General features: G+C 48.0%; 1 protein-coding gene, 1 long non-coding RNA gene and 1 pseudogene across 3 annotated transcripts; 2 read left to right on the plus strand and 1 right to left on the minus strand.

The window, feature by feature from the left end:
• Window positions 1–4,596: 4,596 nt before the first annotated feature.
• On the plus strand, window positions 4,597–7,062 carry LOC100829622 (annotated as a pseudogene).
• Window positions 7,063–7,497: 435 nt separating this feature from the next.
• LOC104583805 lies at window positions 7,498–13,962 on the minus strand. 2 transcript variants are annotated; one of them, XR_731821.3, is made up of 3 exons: window positions 12,754–13,962; window positions 12,305–12,392; window positions 7,498–7,993 (listed from the first exon to the last, which is right to left on the minus strand). It is a non-coding gene; the product is annotated as an uncharacterized LOC104583805 (long non-coding RNA). The 2 variants fall into 2 exon arrangements; XR_002965125.1 differs by having other exon boundaries at window positions 12,305–13,962.
• LOC100829928 (phenylalanine ammonia-lyase) lies at window positions 8,935–11,547 on the plus strand. Its single transcript, XM_003575317.4, has one exon. It carries the CDS (start codon window positions 9,240–9,242, stop codon window positions 11,376–11,378), a length of 2,139 nt encoding a protein of 712 aa, XP_003575365.1. The 5' UTR covers window positions 8,935–9,239; the 3' UTR covers window positions 11,379–11,547.
• Window positions 13,963–19,075: the final 5,113 nt, after the last annotated feature.

Genomic DNA, 19,075 nt, shown 5'->3' on the forward strand with positions numbered 1-19,075 from the left:
GTGTGCCAGAGAGTTGTTCGGGTATTTTTGTGTGCATATAGGTCCCTATTATTTTTGTGATGTTACGCATAGCACCCTGCTGTGCGCGCATCACAAAAATAATTGCACGTATTCTGCACTTTGTACAACGACTAGTTTGTCGCACATTTTACTTATTTATTGAACTGTGAGTTGCGTACAAGTGTACAACTGTGCAAGTCAAGAAAGATGAACGGGAAAATGCAAATTTATGCCTCTCGTATTGTCTGGACGTGGCATTGTCTCTTAGTCCTTCTTGTTAATTTTTAGTCTACATGGCACGTACAAGTTACTCTCTGCGTTACATAAAAATTTGCGAGACGATTATGAGAATCACCTTTTATGTTGCTATATGTACGATTTGTTATGTATGAACTTGTTACGATGCCTCACAAACAAGCAGCGCCACTGCCTGGCCTGGGGTTTTTTAGATAAATCTGGTAAATTATTAGGAATTGTGACAACTTCGTATGGAAAAATTGTACATAAAGCATTTTTGTTAGTTCGGTGTGGTCTAACATCACCTTCGTCCAAGTTACGAAAGTAAAATGGGAAAATGCAGCTTAGAATGACTACGGCTGCACCATTGGGAAGACATGATGCCTAAAACCGTCAATGCCAAATAGATAAGGATTGAAATGATATGAAGAAACATCCCATTTGATCTGGGCCTATGTGCCCGGACCTGTGCGGTGGCGGTCGGGAACTAGTCTCTACGGGTTTGGAGCTCTTCGGTGCAGGGCCTTGTGATGCGAGGCTCTAGGTGTGTCGCCGGCCTCTTGCGCAGTGTTGCACCGGCAGGTTCGGGCGTGGGTGGTGGCTCTCCTCCGATGATGACGACTACTGATTGTGCAGTGCGGGTTGTACTTGCGGCAGTCTGGTGGTGGTGCTCGCGGTGCTTCGGGCGAAAGCTTTGCACGGTCTCTGTCTGTGCCGACGGCGGCGACGCTTTCAAGCGTCGCTCTCTTCCTTGGTGGCGTCGTCATGAAGCCCTGGCATTCTTGTACCCCTTGGAGACATCACTCCGGGCGAAAGACCAAATCCAACGGCGTTGGTTTGCTCGACGAAGGCATTTTTAGCGTTGTTTACCTCCTGGAAGGCGTCGAGTTTGGGGTTTTATCTTTTTGCCGGCTAGACTGGTCTGACCGTGCTCCGACCTACTCGTGTTTGCTAGGTTTTGTGGCATGTGTTGGTTTTCGTTCGGTTTCTCCTTAATTAATCGTGCTCTGTATGGTTTTTTGGTCCGGTTTTCCTCATAAGCTGGATCACCTTTCCCTTAGTTGGATTCTTTCGGTCACGTCTTTGACAATGAATAACCCCCGATGGTTATTTCGTTAAAAAAAAGAAAAGAAATTTTCTTTAAATAAAAAACTAGTTGAAATAGATTAGCGTTTGGCCCAGTAGGTTAAAATAATAACATCATACATCTGTCGTGAATATTTTTCCCTATAATACAACCTTTTATAGATCTGTTTCATAATATATATTTTTGACGATCAGTTTAATAAATATTGACTACACACTAAATGTCAAAGACGTTTGCTTTCAGTTTCTCTCCGCAAAACGCAAAAAGACCCGATAAAACACTAGCAAAAATAATTTGACGGAAAAACACCAGCAAAATAAATCTCGTTAATACTAGTAATGGACTACGATGTTGTTTTTGAGCCGGCCTCACGAATGCTCAGTCATTTCGGTGTGGTTGTCAGTGAAGCAGGGCTCGATGAATGTCAAGGAAACTCCAGCTTGCATGATTGTATCTATGTCCCCAGCAAAGCTGAAGTACCCCTTTTACCTGCATGGTTTCCGTCCAGTCGTCCTTGCTAATGGCTGCAGAGGAGGTTCTACGACCAAACGAACGCCCTGCTGGGCTGATGATGCTTGCGATTTGTCAAAAGCACGAGCCTTTATTTGGGAGACGAAAGAGGATAAAGGCACACGGGAGAGGATTAGTTGAGTTGTAACGTCATCATAGTAGGTGCAAGTGCACATTATGATTGACACTATGATAGTGGTCCTCGAGTACTCATCGAAAGAGTGGACGCATAAGAGCTGGAGCGTGCAGGGTACGAGTGGTATATGATACGACCGTGCAGATGCCGTGTACCCGGAACCCGATTGGGTTCAAATCCTTGCACTTGCATTTCGAAAAAAAAAAAATCCTTGCACTTGCAGCCTTACTACGGCTACGCGTTGTGATGATAATGTGGTGATGATGCTTTACCTAACTATACTCTGACATGGTGCTTGCTTTGCGAATTGGGATATTATTGTATTATCGTTGTGCTAAATTAGCAGGAGCTTTTTGGGATCTCTCAATCCATGCTGGTGATGCGTACCGCCTACCGGTATTGAAACGATTCCCTGTAAGTCTGTACCGGTACCATCGCATTGGTGTTCTCTAACGGGAAAATCTACAGTAGATGGAAAGGGGCTATACCGGAAAGAGCGACTATCGTGTGCAGCGCAGATTTTGGCAAGGCAATCGATCAAAACCTGGTGAACGAGAGTGGCCACAACAGGGTCGCAAAAAATGGAGATTGATTGAGAGCATAGGTGGCCAACGGGCCGGCCCAGGCCCAGCCTGGCCCATGGATTAACGGGCTGGGTACGGCCCACAGACGCTTGCCCGTTTATAAATGGGGCGTGCCGGCCTGCTCCCGGGAATTTCAGGCCCAGGCATAGTTCAGTTGTTTTGTACTTTTTTTCGGTTATATGAACCGGCACACCGATTTTCTTGACAAACAGCTGCAACAAGCCATTTATTGCCAACAGAGAGTCGACAGAGTTGACTCAAAGAATACACGTTTGTTTTTTTTACATCGCATATTGTTGATGCGAGTATCTTGTTTTGGGTTACGGTACATGTTGTTCATGCATGTCATGACTGCAACACACTTAAGACTGGAAAGAGACGTTAGGCTTACAGTCCTCCGAAAATAATTCGGTGCAAGAGGCCCGTTCAGTACTTGCGATGTCACCAAACTGAAGGTGTTCATTCTGTCATTACGTGGGAGCGGGATACAAAATGTGGATGCTTGTGTACGTACTATACTACTCGCTTGTGTACGTACTATACTACTCCAGTTAACTTTGTAGCTTTAATTCCTACGCATCCACGTAATTCCTCTTGCCATCCCTGTAGGGTTATCAAGGACATTGATAAGTTCTGACAATGTCCAGAACATTCAAGGTCAGCGGGCAAATTTTGTGAAGCACCACAGACCTTGGTGATCTCGGAGTGCTTAATCTCCCACTTTCCATGAGAGGCTTACGCTTAGGTTGCCTTGGCTGCATTGACGAACCTGACAAAAGTGTGGCTAGGAGCTAACAAAAGTGTGACGAGATTTAGACTTTTTCTATGCATTCACGTCCATTACTAGTGCCGATGAGTTGAAAGCGCCTTCCAGGGATTCACCTTGGCTGCAGGGAGGTCGGCCAAAGGATATTCTCTCTAATCTATGAAATTTCTAGAAAGAAAAGATGGACGCAAGCTTTGCACCATGGCGCACGAATTAGGCAGGTTGACATGAGAGCAAGCTTAAGTGTGATGCACATGCATCCAGGAATTTGTGGGGTATCCAGTTGAGTCGGATCCATTTGGATGTGGTGTCCCTGACACAATTATTTAGAATATCGTCTCATCCGAAAATTATTCTTATTTGATGGCTTACCATGCCCACTTCGCTAGAGCTACGAGATCTAAAATATGTCGTGTGGTGTGGTCTCCGCCAAAATGCAATTTTTTTAAATAAAGTCTGGACGACTGACCGTTTAGAGCGGCGTGGATGGCCAAGTTGTGGCCTTTTGCCCGCTTTGTGAGCAAGTCCAAAGTCGACGAATCAACTTCTTATAAAGTGCAGATTTTCCATCCGACTGTAAGCCATGGTGTTAAATTGTCTCGGTCTCACCTTCATCGTTCCCTCGAAGTGGGCTAAGGAGACCTTGGTCAAAAGTTGATGGACTAAAATGAGCAGCCAATCAAAAGGTTTGGCTTCCATAACAATGTTTGTGTCATGAGAGATTTGGAATGAGAAGAATGTCCGCACTTTCGTGGACACTCGACATTGTCCTCGATTATACTACTCCCTCCGATACAAAATACTTGTCGCGGCTTGGTCTAGAGACGCATGTATCTACACACTGAAAAGTTCTAGACAAAACTTGATGCTGCAAACTAGGTGATCGCAGACACAAACCGGTTGAGTTCTTTGATGTCGTGAGATTAAGTTTCTTTTTGGCGCGTCGCTTGCCGTGTTTTTCTTTGGTTTTGATCGTTTATGTAGTCGGTTGTACTCCTACTCTTATTCTCTTGTCTCCATTTTGAAAAATAATAACAATCCTAGTGCATAAATTCGGAAAATTTACCCCCACCCCCACACCCAAACGGCAAGCAAGACAGCCGAGAAGCAAAACAGGTTTCCCCCCACCGTGCGAGTGCTAAATACCGGTGCTGATCGTGCAAACTTCTGTTCTTTCCTGAACATAAACGCTCTGCTTTGGTTGTTGGGCACATGATCCAAGGCGGGCGGAGGTACCTGTCTGTGCTGCTATCCATCAACCAACAGCCTCTCTTCTGCGCATTTGCAAGGGACAAGGGTGGCCTTGCTATATGGTCTGCACCTTCAGCTTGGTTCAGTTCAATGCAGGTTGCTGGCCGAGCCAGGCCGGCCGGGTATAAAGCACACGCTCTCACCGTCTCTCCCTCTAATGTCCATCTCCCAGTAACTGCTTGCCTACGTAGCCACTTTAGCACCTACAAGTCGCTCTCTTAATAAGCATCTCTTAGTGCTGATGGACGCGGCTCTCGTTCCTCTCCTCGTCTCTCTCGTCCTGACCGTGGCGGCTGCCCCGGCGGCATCCGCGGCGCCGCGGGTCTTCTTCGTCTTTGGCGACTCCCTCGTCGACAATGGCAACAACAACTACCTCCTCACCACGGCGCGCGCCGACGCGCCTCCCTACGGCATCGACTTCCCGTCGCACCGCGCCACGGGCTGCTTCTCCAACGGGCTCAACATCCCTGACATCATCAGTAATGCATGCATTGCCTTCAACGGGTTCAGTATGCCACATTGCCACGTTCATATTTCTGAGTTCTGACGCTGGCCGTCATCAAAATTGCTTGATCAGGTGAGCACCTCGGGGCGGAGCCTGCATTGCCGTACCTGAGCCCCAGGCTCCGGGGCGCGAAGCTGCTTGTGGGCGCCAACTTCGCGTCGGCCGGCGTCGGGATCCTCGACGACACGGGAGTGCAGTTTGTACGAGAATGCCGCCTCAGCACGCTCGATTTATTAGAGATCATCTTGCTTTATATCCAAACTTTGACGATAAATCTAATTTGCGATCGACCTGTGCGCATGATCGATCGGGCAGGTGAACATAATCAGGATAGGCGACCAGCTGCGTTACTTCGGGGAGTACCAGCGCAAGCTAAGGGCTCTCGTGGGCGAGGAGCGAGCGGCGAGGCTCGTGAAAGGGGCTCTCGTGCTCATCACGCTGGGAGGCGACGACTTCGTGAACAATTACTACCTGGTGCCCATGTCCTTTCGATCTCGCCAGTACTCGCTGCCGGAATACGTCCGGTTCATCGCCTCCGAGTACCGCAAAATCTTCGCGGTAAGTGTCTTTGCTTACTGATTTACAGCTGAAGTTTTTCTTTTACTACGTAGTATTCCCCCTGTCTCTGTGTGTGTGTAGGATTCGATAAGAATTAGAGCGTACATTCAGGCGATAGCTCCTCGATGTAAAACTGCAAACTGACAAGGCCACCATCAGTATCTAGAAGGAGACAGCGATGGTCCTTTGGTTCGTGCACAGTACAATGGAAAGTGCAGACTTGTTGCTCTAGATCTAGATGTAACCTGACATGACCAATTTGTGCAAAAAGAAGGTAAATCTCTGCATAAACGGACGACTTCACTGCAGCCACTAGGCCGATTGCAGTCCGAAATCCAGCAACTGGTCATGAATTTAGATATTCGAGCACATACAAAATTAGACCAACTGGCAGCACTTCATGACTCACCAGTACGCGGCCACCACCGCAAAACCAGTCAAATCAACTTGCAGCATAGTCATAAAAACCGTGTCTCGTCTCCACGCACCTTTTGCCTCAAGCTGTAAAGTTTAAGCATAAATGGAGCCAGCTAGGTGTAACTGTAACGGTACACCGTGCAGGGTAAAAGACAAGCGTACCACACACATGGCGACCGATGATGGTAGCTGCAGAATTCACTCCGGCCTGAGTACTCCTGGCACGCTGCAGCAGCATGCATGCATGTGCACTTGTGCAGCGGCAACAACTTGAACGAATCCATTTTCATCTCACTCGCGCCGTGATGCATGCAGAGGCTGTACAAGCTGGGGGCCCGGCGCGTGATCGTGACGGGGACGGGGCCGCTGGGGTGCGTCCCGGCGGAGCTTGCCCAGCACAGCCGCAACGGGGAGTGGCGCGGCGGAGCTGAACCGCGCCGTGGACCTCTTCAACCCGCAGCTGGTGAGCATGGTGCGCGCCCTCAACCGCGACATCGGCGCCGGGGACGTCTTCGTCACCGCCAACACCTACCGCGCCAACTTCGACTACCTCGCCAACCCGCGCAACTACGATACATACTCGCGGGTGTTTTGAGCTGATCATTACACAATTTGGTTTGGTACGTGTTTGATGTTTCATTTGTGTGCGTGCAGGGTTTACGAACGTGAAGGCGGCGTGCTGCGGGCAAGGGCCGTACAACGGGATCGGGCTGTGCACGGCGGCGTCCAACGTGTGCGCGGACAGGGAGGCGTTCGCGTTCTGGGACGCGTTCCCCCCGACGGAGCGGGCCAACCGCATCATCGTCGGGCAGTTCATGCATGGGTCCGCCGACTACATGCACCCCATGAACCTCAGCACCATTCTCGCCATGGACGGCGACGACCACCAGGACCGGCTTTGATTAATTAATCCGTTAGAGTAGCTAGCTTGGCTGAATGGCTGATCGATCAAGGAGTTTGAACGTTGTAGTTACTGTTCCGTTCGGAGTATGATAGCCTCTGTCGATACTCGATCGGTCTGCGTCACAGGACAATTTGTTGAGTTTCGCGGCTTTAGATCCACACTGAAACAGCGACAAGTATTTAGGAACAGAGAGAGCAGTATTAATACTAGATTGATTTAAGTTTTTTTCTTAAAAATTAAACGATTGAAAAATAGCCACACCCATACTAGTTGGCTGAGTGGAAAGGAAACAGGGAACGGAGGTTAGAGTTTACATGGTGATTTTTCAAGGACAAAAGAGGGAATGAGAAAAATGGGCTGGGCGAACGATCTTTTTACCGGCGTTGAAGATTTAGCACCTTGCCAAACATAATTAAAGCACACCGATTTTGTTGGAAACTACCACCGGGCATGAAGCTAGCTAGGATCACAACCTTCTGCCCAGGAGCCAAGGCACTTTAGCAGCATACCGCGTGCAAACCTGACCACTTCACACACAATCAGTGGCAAAAAATACATATGGTCATTCCTGAGAAGGACATTGTATTCCAAGTTTTGCACACACTATCTATCTGGCATTCCAATTAACACAGCGTGCATTATGCATCACTTATACAAGAGGACCATATTTGGACACCCACCCTTGCTGATTTTGGTCAGGTGTCACCTTCTTGTTTATGTACATTATTAATCTCAAGGACCATACATATGAGCATTAACGAAATGTATACATGCAGACGTACGTGCAGCCAAATGCATCTACTTGGTCTTCCCATGGCCTCATATGATGCGACGGACGTACTGCTCTGGCTGGCTGTCGTCCATGGCGTTCACTTGGACGTGAGGTCGCCAGGTTTATCTGGTCTGTCGTTTGGATAAGGTGATTGCAGGTCCTTGCTTTCTCAACTTGCATGCATTTAACTGAATGATCGAAACAGGACGGGTGGATCAAGATCAAGAAAAGGACGCAAGAATATTAACTTGCGATTTTGTCACTTCCTACACAAATACATTTAAATTTAGTTTAGCATTGTGCGGAGAGTCAGTATTGTGGATATAAAATTTGATTACTTTTATGAAAGAAACAAGTGGAGTTCCTTGCAATCCATTCCTCTTCAGTCATTCAGATTTTTGTTAATTTTACCAGCGCAGTGCAAATTACCTAACATTTTTAACTGCTTAGTACTAAATTCAGACGAGACTAAGACTAGGACTTGACCAAGAGCCTGCTGATTTTCACATGCTGTAAATCAGGCGAGAGGTGAGAACAGACGATGATATTACTTCCTTCCACACGTGCTATCCAGGACAAGTACTGAATCGATGTCGACTTTGTTCAAATCGTGCATTTTTGGCTGATAGAACCTCTAGAGCCACCGTGCCACCCAGAGCGGGGGATACCGGCCGGCCGAAGAGCTGTCAATTCATTCATTATTCATGGTGCTCAACGGTGCTGGTAGCATGGTCATATCCCCTTAGGACGTTGTATATAGAAATGTAATGGAGAATCGCACTGTGATCGAGATTAACTGATAGTCTTCTGTATAATTGAAGAATTCAAAGAAACTTATTTTAAATCATCAGCCTCCAGACGAGTGCACGAATTGAAAACTGTCCCAACAACCGAACATTGACCAGCTATTTCCTGAGAAAGGGTACCTGATCAGACATTCGCCGGCGGGATCATGCCAAAGACTCCTAACTACCCAAAGAAGATGGACCTTTTACCAGACAATCGGTGAGTTGGTATAAGTTATTCACTTAAAAAAGGCATGCGAGGCAAAATGATAAGATGGCTGGAACTAAGAAAACAAAGAGCGAGACCAAAGACCAAGCAGATCCGCGGAGTCACCAACCCTCAATGCCAAGCACCAACCACAGCCCGCGCGACCGAGGCACCGAGCAATACCTATCACGAAGTTTCCACGCCGCTGGCCAACTAACCTCAGAAAATAATACCCATTTGCACACGCAACACTCGTGCTGCCTGGCCTTGGTGGTCTGGTCACCTCACCACACCTCGTCGTCTTGCACCTTCCCCTCCCAAACAGCAAGCGCGGTCCCTATTTAAACCCAGCCTCCCCATCCATTCTCCCCAAGAAGAGCTGCAACATCTAAGTCATACTAGCTCTTCAATCTGCACAACGGCACAAGCCTCTGTAGTGCAGAGAACCAATACATTCCATACTCGCCACATTCTTCAGCATAGTGCTTCAGTTAATTGCTCTCTCTGCAGCTGCGTGCAATGGAGTGCGAGAACGGCCAATTTGCTGCCAATGGCACTGGTCTCTGCATGGCGACGCCAAGCGCTGACCCACTTAACTGGGGAAAGGCGGCGGAGGAGCTGACGGGAAGCCACTTGGATGAGGTGAAGAGGATGGTGGCGGAGTACCGCAAACCTGTGGTGACGATCGAGGGCGCCACCTTGAGCATCGCCAAGGTTGCGGCGGTGGCCGCAGCTGGCGAGGCGAAGGTGGAGCTCGATGAGTCAGCTCGTGAGCGCATCAAGGCCAGCAGCGACTGGGTCATGAATAGCATGATGAATGGCACCGACAGCTACGGTGTCACCACCGGTTTCGGTGCCACATCCCACCGGAGAACCAAAGAGGGTGGCGCTCTCCAAAGAGAGCTCATCAGATTCCTCAACGCCGGTGCGTTTGGCACTGGCTCCGATGGCCATGTTCTGCCAGCTGGGGCAACACGTGCTGCAATGCTTGTCCGCATCAATACTCTCCTTCAAGGATACTCTGGCATCCGGTTCGAGATCCTTGAGGCCATTGCCAAGTTGCTCAATGCCAATGTCACACCGTGCCTGCCACTCCGGGGCACAATCACCGCATCGGGTGACCTGGTCCCGCTTTCTTATATTGCTGGTCTCGTCACCGGTCGGGAGAACTCCGTGGCAGTTACACCAGACGGCAGGAAGGTGAATGCCGCTGAGGCGTTTAAGCTAGCTGGCATCCATGGCGGCTTCTTCGAGCTGCAGCCCAAAGAAGGTCTTGCCATGGTGAATGGCACAGCTGTGGGCTCTGGTCTTGCATCGACTGTGCTCTTTGAGGCAAACATTCTTGCTGTTCTTGCCGAGGTGATTTCTGCAGTGTTCTGCGAGGTTATGAATGGCAAGCCGGAGTTCACCGACCATCTGACCCACAAGCTCAAGCACCATCCCGGACAAATAGAGGCTGCTGCTATCATGGAGCACATCTTGGAGGGAAGCTCCTACATGAAGCTTGCGAAGAAGCTTGGTGATCTCGACCCACTGATGAAGCCAAAGCAAGATCGGTATGCACTCCGCACTTCCCCTCAGTGGCTCGGCCCGCAAATCGAGGTTATTCGTGCTGCGACCAAGTCAATTGAGCGTGAGATCAACTCCGTCAATGACAACCCACTCATTGACGTCTCCCGCGGCAAGGCGATTCATGGTGGAAACTTCCAAGGTACACCCATTGGTGTGTCCATGGACAACACCCGCCTCGCTCTTGCTGCCATCGGCAAGCTCATGTTCGCTCAGTTCTCGGAGCTTGTGAATGACTTCTACAACAACGGTCTACCATCCAACTTGTCTGGCAGTCGCAACCCAAGCTTGGACTATGGCTTCAAGGGCGCCGAGATTGCTATGGCCTCTTACTGCTCTGAGCTGCAGTTTTTGGGTAACCCGGTGACCAACCATGTCCAGAGCGCCGAGCAGCACAACCAGGACGTGAACTCTCTTGGTCTCATCTCCTCAAGGAAGACCGCCGAGGCTGTAGAAATCCTCAAGCTTATGTCCTCAACATTCTTGGTTGCCCTCTGCCAGGCCATTGATCTCCGTCATATCGAGGAGAATGTCAAGATTGCCGTCAAGAGCTGTGTGATGACAGTGGCCAAGAAGACTTTGAGCACCAATTCCACCGGTGGTCTTCACGTTGCTCGCTTCTGCGAGAAAGACCTGCTCCAAGAGATTGAGCGTGAGGCGGTGTTCGCGTATGCCGATGATCCCTGCAGCGCCAACTATCCACTCATGAAGAAGCTACGTAGTGTGCTCGTGGAGCGCGCCCTATCCAACGGCATGGCTGAATTCAATGCAGAGACCTCTGTGTTCGCCAAGGTTGCTCAGTTTGAGGAGGAGCTGCGCACAGTGCTGCCTAAGGCGGTTGAGGCCGCACGTGCCGCTGTGGAGAGTGGCACGGCTGCAACACCCAACAGAATCAAGGAGTGTCGCTCATACCCTCTGTACCGGTTTGTTCGTGAGGAGCTTGGAACTGCATACCTGACTGGCGAGAAGACACGATCACCCGGAGAGGAGCTGAACAAGGTGCTTGTGGCCATCAACCAAGGAAAGCACATCGATCCTCTGCTCGAGTGCCTCAAGGAGTGGAACGGCGAACCATTGCCCATCTGCTAAACTGGGAATAGAAGGAGTGCTTCTGGGTGCTGATTATTTTTCACGTTCTTATGCCAATCGTTCTTTGTTGTAAACCTGTCATGAGCACAGCAGCAAGGCAGGTGCCTAACTGTAAGTTCCAGAACTGGGATAAATTATACTCTTGCTTTGGCATTCTCGTTGTTTAAAAGCTTTCAGTGTTCAGACCGTCTAGCCGTCCAGGGTCCAGGCACACTGCACTTGGCTATTTGGGTTGCACAGATTCCACTAAACCGTACACTAGTCATCAACCTATACACGCCTGCAAGGGCTAGCTATTTTGCAAAACATATAAAATAGTTAAGGTAATTCAAGAACATGTGTTTTTTGAGCAAAGTCGGGAGGGGAGGCCCCTACCTAATTTTTCCTAGAAGTGAACCAAATCGGCTCATTCAGTAACATGTGTTGAATGCTGCATATTCAATTACGTTGGAATTAGGATTAGAGGAAAAACTTGAGCATCTTTCGAAACATTATTTCTAAAAGCATGTGAAAGTCCTCCTAAGTTGACTACGAACATGACATACCAAAGCTTAACAAAAATAAAGTGGCCCATAATGGGCCAGCCCTTCCATCATAAATTAGTGAAAGATTATAATCTAAAACAACCAAGAAGCCTGACAAGAGGTATCTCAGTATATATGAGACTGAAAACTATAACTTAGCCCATTCACATAGCAGTATGTAGGCCCTACAATATCTAAAACTAAGCATCTAAACGGTCAAATTAATCTGTAGGTTTTATGACATGTCGGCTCAAAGCCTCCAACACTTCTAGGTAACAAAGATTTTACAGTTTCACAGAAGACAAGAAGATGCATAACTCATGCAGCTAAAAGAACAAAGGCACATCAATGTTTTCTTACGGACTGAAAGGCAACTACTCTTATCATGGATACACGATATACCTCAATTTTATATGCATAATGAAGGCGCCATCTTTGTGGATAGTTCATTCTGTACTTCCATTCCTCCTTTGAACATCTCCTAATACTCCTGCAAAATTAAAAAAAATTAAGCACCCACGATCACAAGTAAAGCTCCCAGCAAGTTCAACAAAATGCCAGCAAAGTTCATTTCTATTTACTGGAAGTAAATGTTCTTCTTGCTCTCAAAACCAGCAATGGGCAATAAAGTGTACTAGGAGGATTTGCAAATGTTTTCTTTTCAGTTTCAAAGAATCACGTAGGCTGACAGCATAGCTTAATTTTTGAATCATGGTTGTTAAGACAAAAAGATGAGGCGAAAGACAAAGAGAAGAAAACATAAGCTTGTTCTAACATGCTGACTGGATAAAGACTATAATGAAATAACAGAAAAAAGCGATGTTTGACATCAGGTGCTCTCATGCTTTGACCTTCAGCAGCTCTGCCCGCAACCAGGGGACTCTTTCCGTTCCTGGTTTGCGGAGGCGGCGGAGCACCAGCTCTTCCAAGGTCAAATGCACCCGCTCCCTTATCATCCTGACCTTGTGGCACTTGTGGAAACTCCGCGATGACTGTGTTTTCAATGCCACCTCTCTCGACATCTCATCACTTGTTGAACTGAGATCTTCACGGAGATCCGGCTTTGGATGGTCGCTGGTGCGAAGGACCTTCGTAGGCTGCCGCATCATTGCAGGCCTCCTGACTACTTGCTAATTAGCTAGCGTACAGTTGTCTCTTTTCTTGTTTTCAGCCTTCTTGTTTTGCCTTGCTTTTGCACACATAGTAAGAATTTGGAATATCTGCTTTGTAATGAAAATGACACACACTTGGTGCGGTTCGAGAAAAAGAAAACAGAAAAAACATGATGGACACTTCATGATGACAGGATGTCACTATGAAACGCTAAATTTGGAATATCCAGTCATTTTGCACACATAGTAAGAATTTTCCTTGCATGTCAAATGCCAGGAAAACCAGCATTTACCCTTTATTAGTTTACTAGGAGTACCTATTGTGAAGTGAATACTCAATGGTCCTAAAGATATAATCCCCATTCTAGTTCTAGTCTATGAAATAAACCGGTATAAATAACATCCAACCAAACATATATAACGTAAAAAAGGCTGGAAAGTGCATCTTTTTCAAATCAATTCCACCTTGCACCCCTGGCAAACAGAACAAAAACTCCTTGGGTGGGAATTTCATCGAGCACCTAGCAAACAAATCAGAGTAAAACCTGAGAATACAACATCATGTCATGTAGCAATTCCTAAAGGGAACCAAGCAAAATTGATATCTGCAAAAAGTAAATCGTGGATCCAAACCCTCTCCTCTCTTCAGCCACATGGCAAGATCAATGGCAGCGAGGCTCGTCTTCGCTCTCCTCCTCCTCCGTGCCATCGCCTGCTCGCTGCCGGCCAGCAGCACAGGCGAAGAGCAGGAGGCAGATAAGATGGCCCAACTTCCGGGGCAGCCGGAGAGCCCAGGCGTCACACAGTTCTCGGGTGACACTTCACCGTCGACGAGCGGCACGGGAGGGCGCTCTTCTACTGTGGTTCTTCCGGGCGCAGGCCCAAGCAGAAGCCCAGGTAAAGCAGAGGATTTTTCAAAAAAAAAAAAAGTAAAGCAGAGGGGGTATCGTCCATGGTATCTGCCCTTCTTTAAGTGTCTTATACTCGGCAGAATTTTTTTTTATGTGACCAACTGACAACGTTTTCTCCTGCTTTGCTTCTCTCTTCTTTGTGTCGGTCCCACCGCAGACCAATTTTAGAGGGTCAATTGTTTCTTTTGTACTAACTAGCCAGCGCTGCCACGGCCCGCCGCGATCCTCTACGCTCGTATTTCTGGCATTTTTTCACATGTTGCAAGAGATAATTTCTTGGCGTGAAATTTTAACTTCAGAAGGTACAATATTACTACATCTGTCCTTTCAGCTCCTTATGCTTGTTCCTGCGCGGGTCATTATTTTATTTTCCCTTTTTTTTATATAATTTTGTTTTCCCGTTTCACTTTGACATGGAACTTTGTGTTCTGACAATTGGGTTTCACTCTCATCCGAAGCTTCATCTAGACACAAAACTTACGAGAGTTATGCATTGCTCCAAGGGACCAAATACTCCATCCATTTCATATTTTTTGTCGAAATATTACATGTATCTAGACGCTTTTTAGGAATTGATACATTTATATTTGGGCAAATTTGAGACAAGAATTATGAAACGAAGAGAGTAGTAATCACTTTCCTATGACATACATGGACATTGCAGACAATTTGCTTATGGTCTAACATATGTGAATATATTATCAAAACATTTGTGGTATCAACAGTAATAATACGTGCATCTGAAAGATCACACGGGAGAATTTGGTGCCATAAAGACAACATAATAATGCAAATATGCAATCCTCTCCCATGATGAACAACATGAACTGAATAAAACCAAATGCCTTTTTTCGATAAAGGGAACTTTTATTGAGCTTAAAAGTCGCATCAAGAGGATACATCAAGCTCAAAGCTGCATTTCAAAGAATGTCATGTGCAAGATAGCGGGATCTATCAGAATCACAATAGTTAAACTAATCATACAAAAATGGACAAAAACATTATTTCACATAGAGAATAATTTCAATTTCTGTATCAAATGGGATTACGGCAAAACAAAATAGTTTTCTTCAAGGCATTAACACAAGCACATGTTGAGCGGCAATGCCACTTTTGTTCCATACCTTAAGAAACTGATGGGGCGTGGAGGGGTTCCGACGCCCGTTTGCCGTGCCGGACGGCGTCGGGGTGGGACGCATCTCCGTTGGATTCAAGGAGGACGACGAACTACTCGTGGGGTCGCCTTGTTCAAGCTGCTGCCACAGACCCCACCGGTGGTCGACGTCAGCAGCACGGACAGCCAGGGGAGAGGTGGAGCTGGACGACGGCCATCGAGGAGAGGGCGATCGTCTTGTACAAGCCCGTAGAGGCAGCGTGCAACCTGCTGCTCGGCTCGCTCCGACCGGCGTTCCTCTCCGCGCAAGCCCCGATTGGATCCACGGGCACAACACAATGGTACGTATCGCTGCTTAATTGCTAATTTCTTCAAGTTGCACTTATAATTATAGCTCGTTTTGTTTGAGCTTCGAATCCAATTCAGTTCCATTGTGATGTACTCAAGATTGATCCGATCATGCAGACACGATGCTGCCAGAAGAGAGAAACAATAGGGGTCTGTTCGAGGGGCTCGCTGGAGGCGAGAGATCCAACCCGGATGGGATCGTTGCTGGCCATGGAGCCGCAACTGGCAGAAGGGGAAGGGCAGGCCTTTCTCCGTCTTCCTCCAATCGAGGGTGCGGGAAGAAGCGCAGGGTTGATTTCCTCGTGCGGCTTGCCAGGGCGGCCTGCTGGGCCTGACAGGGGCGTCGGGCGAGCGATCAACGAAAGGAAAGTTTGATAGACGACGAAACGCGTGGTGAAGAAAACGGTCCGTATTTTTTAGATAGGTATAGATTTTACTTGTTGTGTACATGTTATAATGTGTCACACTCACACATGTAAACCAAAAGATGGTACATAACAAAATTTTTTTACGTAAAAACAGTCATTGGTATATAAAATTTAGACAGTACAAGAAACGTTAAATATACACGAAGACGCATCAAAGTAAGTATATCGTGATCTACAATAACTAAAGTTAGTACAACATGCCAGTACTTATTGCAAGTACATCAATCAACCATTGTGTATCTAAAATTTAGACAGTACATCATATGTTGAATGTACACGAGCGCATATCAAAATGTGTACACCATGGTCCATCCTAATGGAGGTCGGTAAATCATTTCAATACTTATTACCTCATCCGGTTGTACGTCCTAGTACATAGGAAATACATTTAGGGTACATGTCAAGTACGATGAAAATATATCGTCAGTTTTAGGTACCTCACCAATTTTAAGTGCCCCGTCAATACTCGTATACACTATGATTACAATAAAAAATATCAAGTACTTTCTCAATCACAGTACCTCATCAATTTTTAGTACCTTGTCAATATACACATGATGCTACAATTGACAAGTACCTCGTCAAATATAAATACACCACGGTACATGATAAGTAGCATGTCAACTACAACCCAGCGGCAAGCGGCAGATCCAATATGCAGGACCAGAAGAAATACGCCTAAGAAATCAAAGCAAGATATCATCACGGTAGACGAAAAAACTCCTTTCATCTGCAAATAACTAAAGTTACCATCAATACAAAATCAGTGCAAAACAGCAAAACGAAGAAGACAGAGGCGGCACCGGCGGACAGACCCTAGCCACTGGCCAGGAATTAGCACTACTACAGAATGGGACATTAGTAACGGGCTAAAAACGATATTAGTGGCGGACGGGGCGCCCGTCACTGACTTGATGTTACGGGCCCAACACTCGTGACTGATATCAGGAGCATCAGTGGCGGTCTCAATTCCTCGACCGACACTGATATTGATTTCGAGAATTAAAAGAAAAGCAGGCCCCAGGCCCGCGTATTCACTGGATCACAAATCACACAATTAATTACACAACATCTGTACATACACAAGCAGTATTATGCGCTAAATCCGACAGCAGATATTGCAAAACACCAAATCTGCTTGCCAAAATTGCTGCCTGAGCGAGCCACGAAGAAATCTGCGAGAGTGATCGGCCTTTAGAATGAACCGAGAGAGGAAGAGAGAGGGAGAGAAGCAAAGAAAGGGGAAGAGTACAAACCGAGGTCGATGGAAGCAGATCCGGAGGCAGGCGGGCCGCGGCCGCCTCCACCAAGCGCCCTCCCCAGAAGCCCCCTTTGCGTCCACCGGCACCCACATCCTCCGCTGCGGCGGCGGCATCCATGGCTGCCGCTTATCGACCTCACCCTCGCCGCGCGCCGCAACAAGAAGCGCAAGCTCCCGGAGAAGCAGCTCCCCGACCGCGTCGCTGCGCTGCTTCCAGAGTCCGCGCTCTACACGCAGCTGCTCGAGTTTGAGGCCCGCGTGGACGCCGCGCTCGCGCGCAAGAAGCTGGACATCCAGGAGGCGCTCCGGCGGCTTCCTCGTCCCCAAGAGGCGGCGGCCTCCTCGCCTCCCGGCGGTGGCGGGGACTGGCTGCACTCCACGGTGGCACTCCATCTGCAGAAATTAAGAGAGAACTCGGAGGGAGAGAGATCAGAGAGAGAGATCAGAGAGAGGGAGAAAGAGAGAGATGGAGATACTCAAGATCCTCTGGCTCCATGGCTGCTGCTTCTCCTGGCGCCGTGGGAGATGGGAGGAACGGAGAGGGGCGGGCGCTGCTGTGGAGGAAGCGAGAGGGGTGGGGGCGGGGGCAGATCGAGGAGGAGGGAGTAGATCGGGGAGGAGGGAGGCAGACCGAGGAGGGAGGAGATCGGGGAGGAGGGAGCCAAATCAGGGAGGAGATCGAGGAGGAGGGAGGGAGATCGGGAAATCGGGGGGGGGCGGTGTCGCCGTGAGGAGATGTGCGGCGGGGGGAGAAGAAATAGAGGGAGAAGAGGGGGCTCGGGGAGACGGCGCTGAGATAGGGAGAGGGAGGAAGAGAGTAGATATTTATACCGCCCACACAAACCCTAGAAAATGTTGGGTTAAAGAGATGGTTATCAGTGGCGGCCCTGGATGAAAGGACCGCCACTAATGAGTGTTTTAGTGAATTTTAACATTTTTCACACTGAACCATTAGTGACGGGCCTCCCGCGCCCGTTACTGATGAGTGCTCATCAGTGACGGGCGTGGTACGCCCATTACTGATGAGGGGTCATCAGTGACGGTCGAGCACGCGCCCGTCACTGATGATGGTCATCAGTGACGGGCATGGAAGACCCGTGACTGATGATGGTCATCAGTGACGGGCGTGAAATACTCGTCACTGATGACTCGTCACATATACACTGTTTTGTAGTAGTGTAGACAAACGAGAGAGAGAAACACTGGAGAAAGATCGACGGGACAAGACTACGAGAGTGGAATGCTAGAACTGACTGCCTAATCAGATGACAAAGGGATTAAGAAAAATGAAGTGGACCGTAAATATGGAGGTCCGGATAACGTGAACGGCACACGAAGGTTTGGCCTGTTAGGGCAACTTCAATAGACTGTTACTAGAGCTGATACTATGAGGGGAGAAAGAGGACAACATCATGTTAAGTAACAGCCGGTCCAACGGGAAGTTACTTCAGCTTGTTCCTAAAAGCTGAAATACTATTTAAATGTTGCGGTTCAAATACTCTTTCCAACGGCAGATCGGATCGGTACTAGCACCTAGGTATCGACGACGTTACGGTTTCTTGCAGGAGTACCCATTTTTCTCGTTTTCTCAACTTTTCTTGCCAATGCCACTGATATGCTGATGTGTCGGAGTACTCCTTCCGTCTGGTTTTAGGAGACGCGTTTTCTTTTTCACTCGTACCGAGGCTTGTTGCCACACATGCATGCTAGACATAATTAGCCTTCACGCGCAGCCCCTAAGTAACCTGTACAGCCAATCAACATAGCAGGCTCAGCAAGCATTTATGACAGTGCATGCCAGCACCGCCTGGCCACACGAGCGTATTGACTACTGCTGCTTGCGAGCATTCATGCATGGAGACCATTTCAGTTACTCCTGCAAAATCAGACAAGTACATTCAAATTTTACGGCTCCTAAAACCAGACGGAGCGAGGACTGGTAACGGCCTAGTTGGACCACAGGAGATCCCCTCTGCTCTTTTCCCGCCCATCTATTTAT

This window comes from Brachypodium distachyon, chromosome 3, assembly GCF_000005505.3.
Source record: "Brachypodium distachyon strain Bd21 chromosome 3, Brachypodium_distachyon_v3.0, whole genome shotgun sequence".
Classification (NCBI taxonomy): Eukaryota; Viridiplantae; Streptophyta; class Magnoliopsida; order Poales; family Poaceae; genus Brachypodium; species Brachypodium distachyon.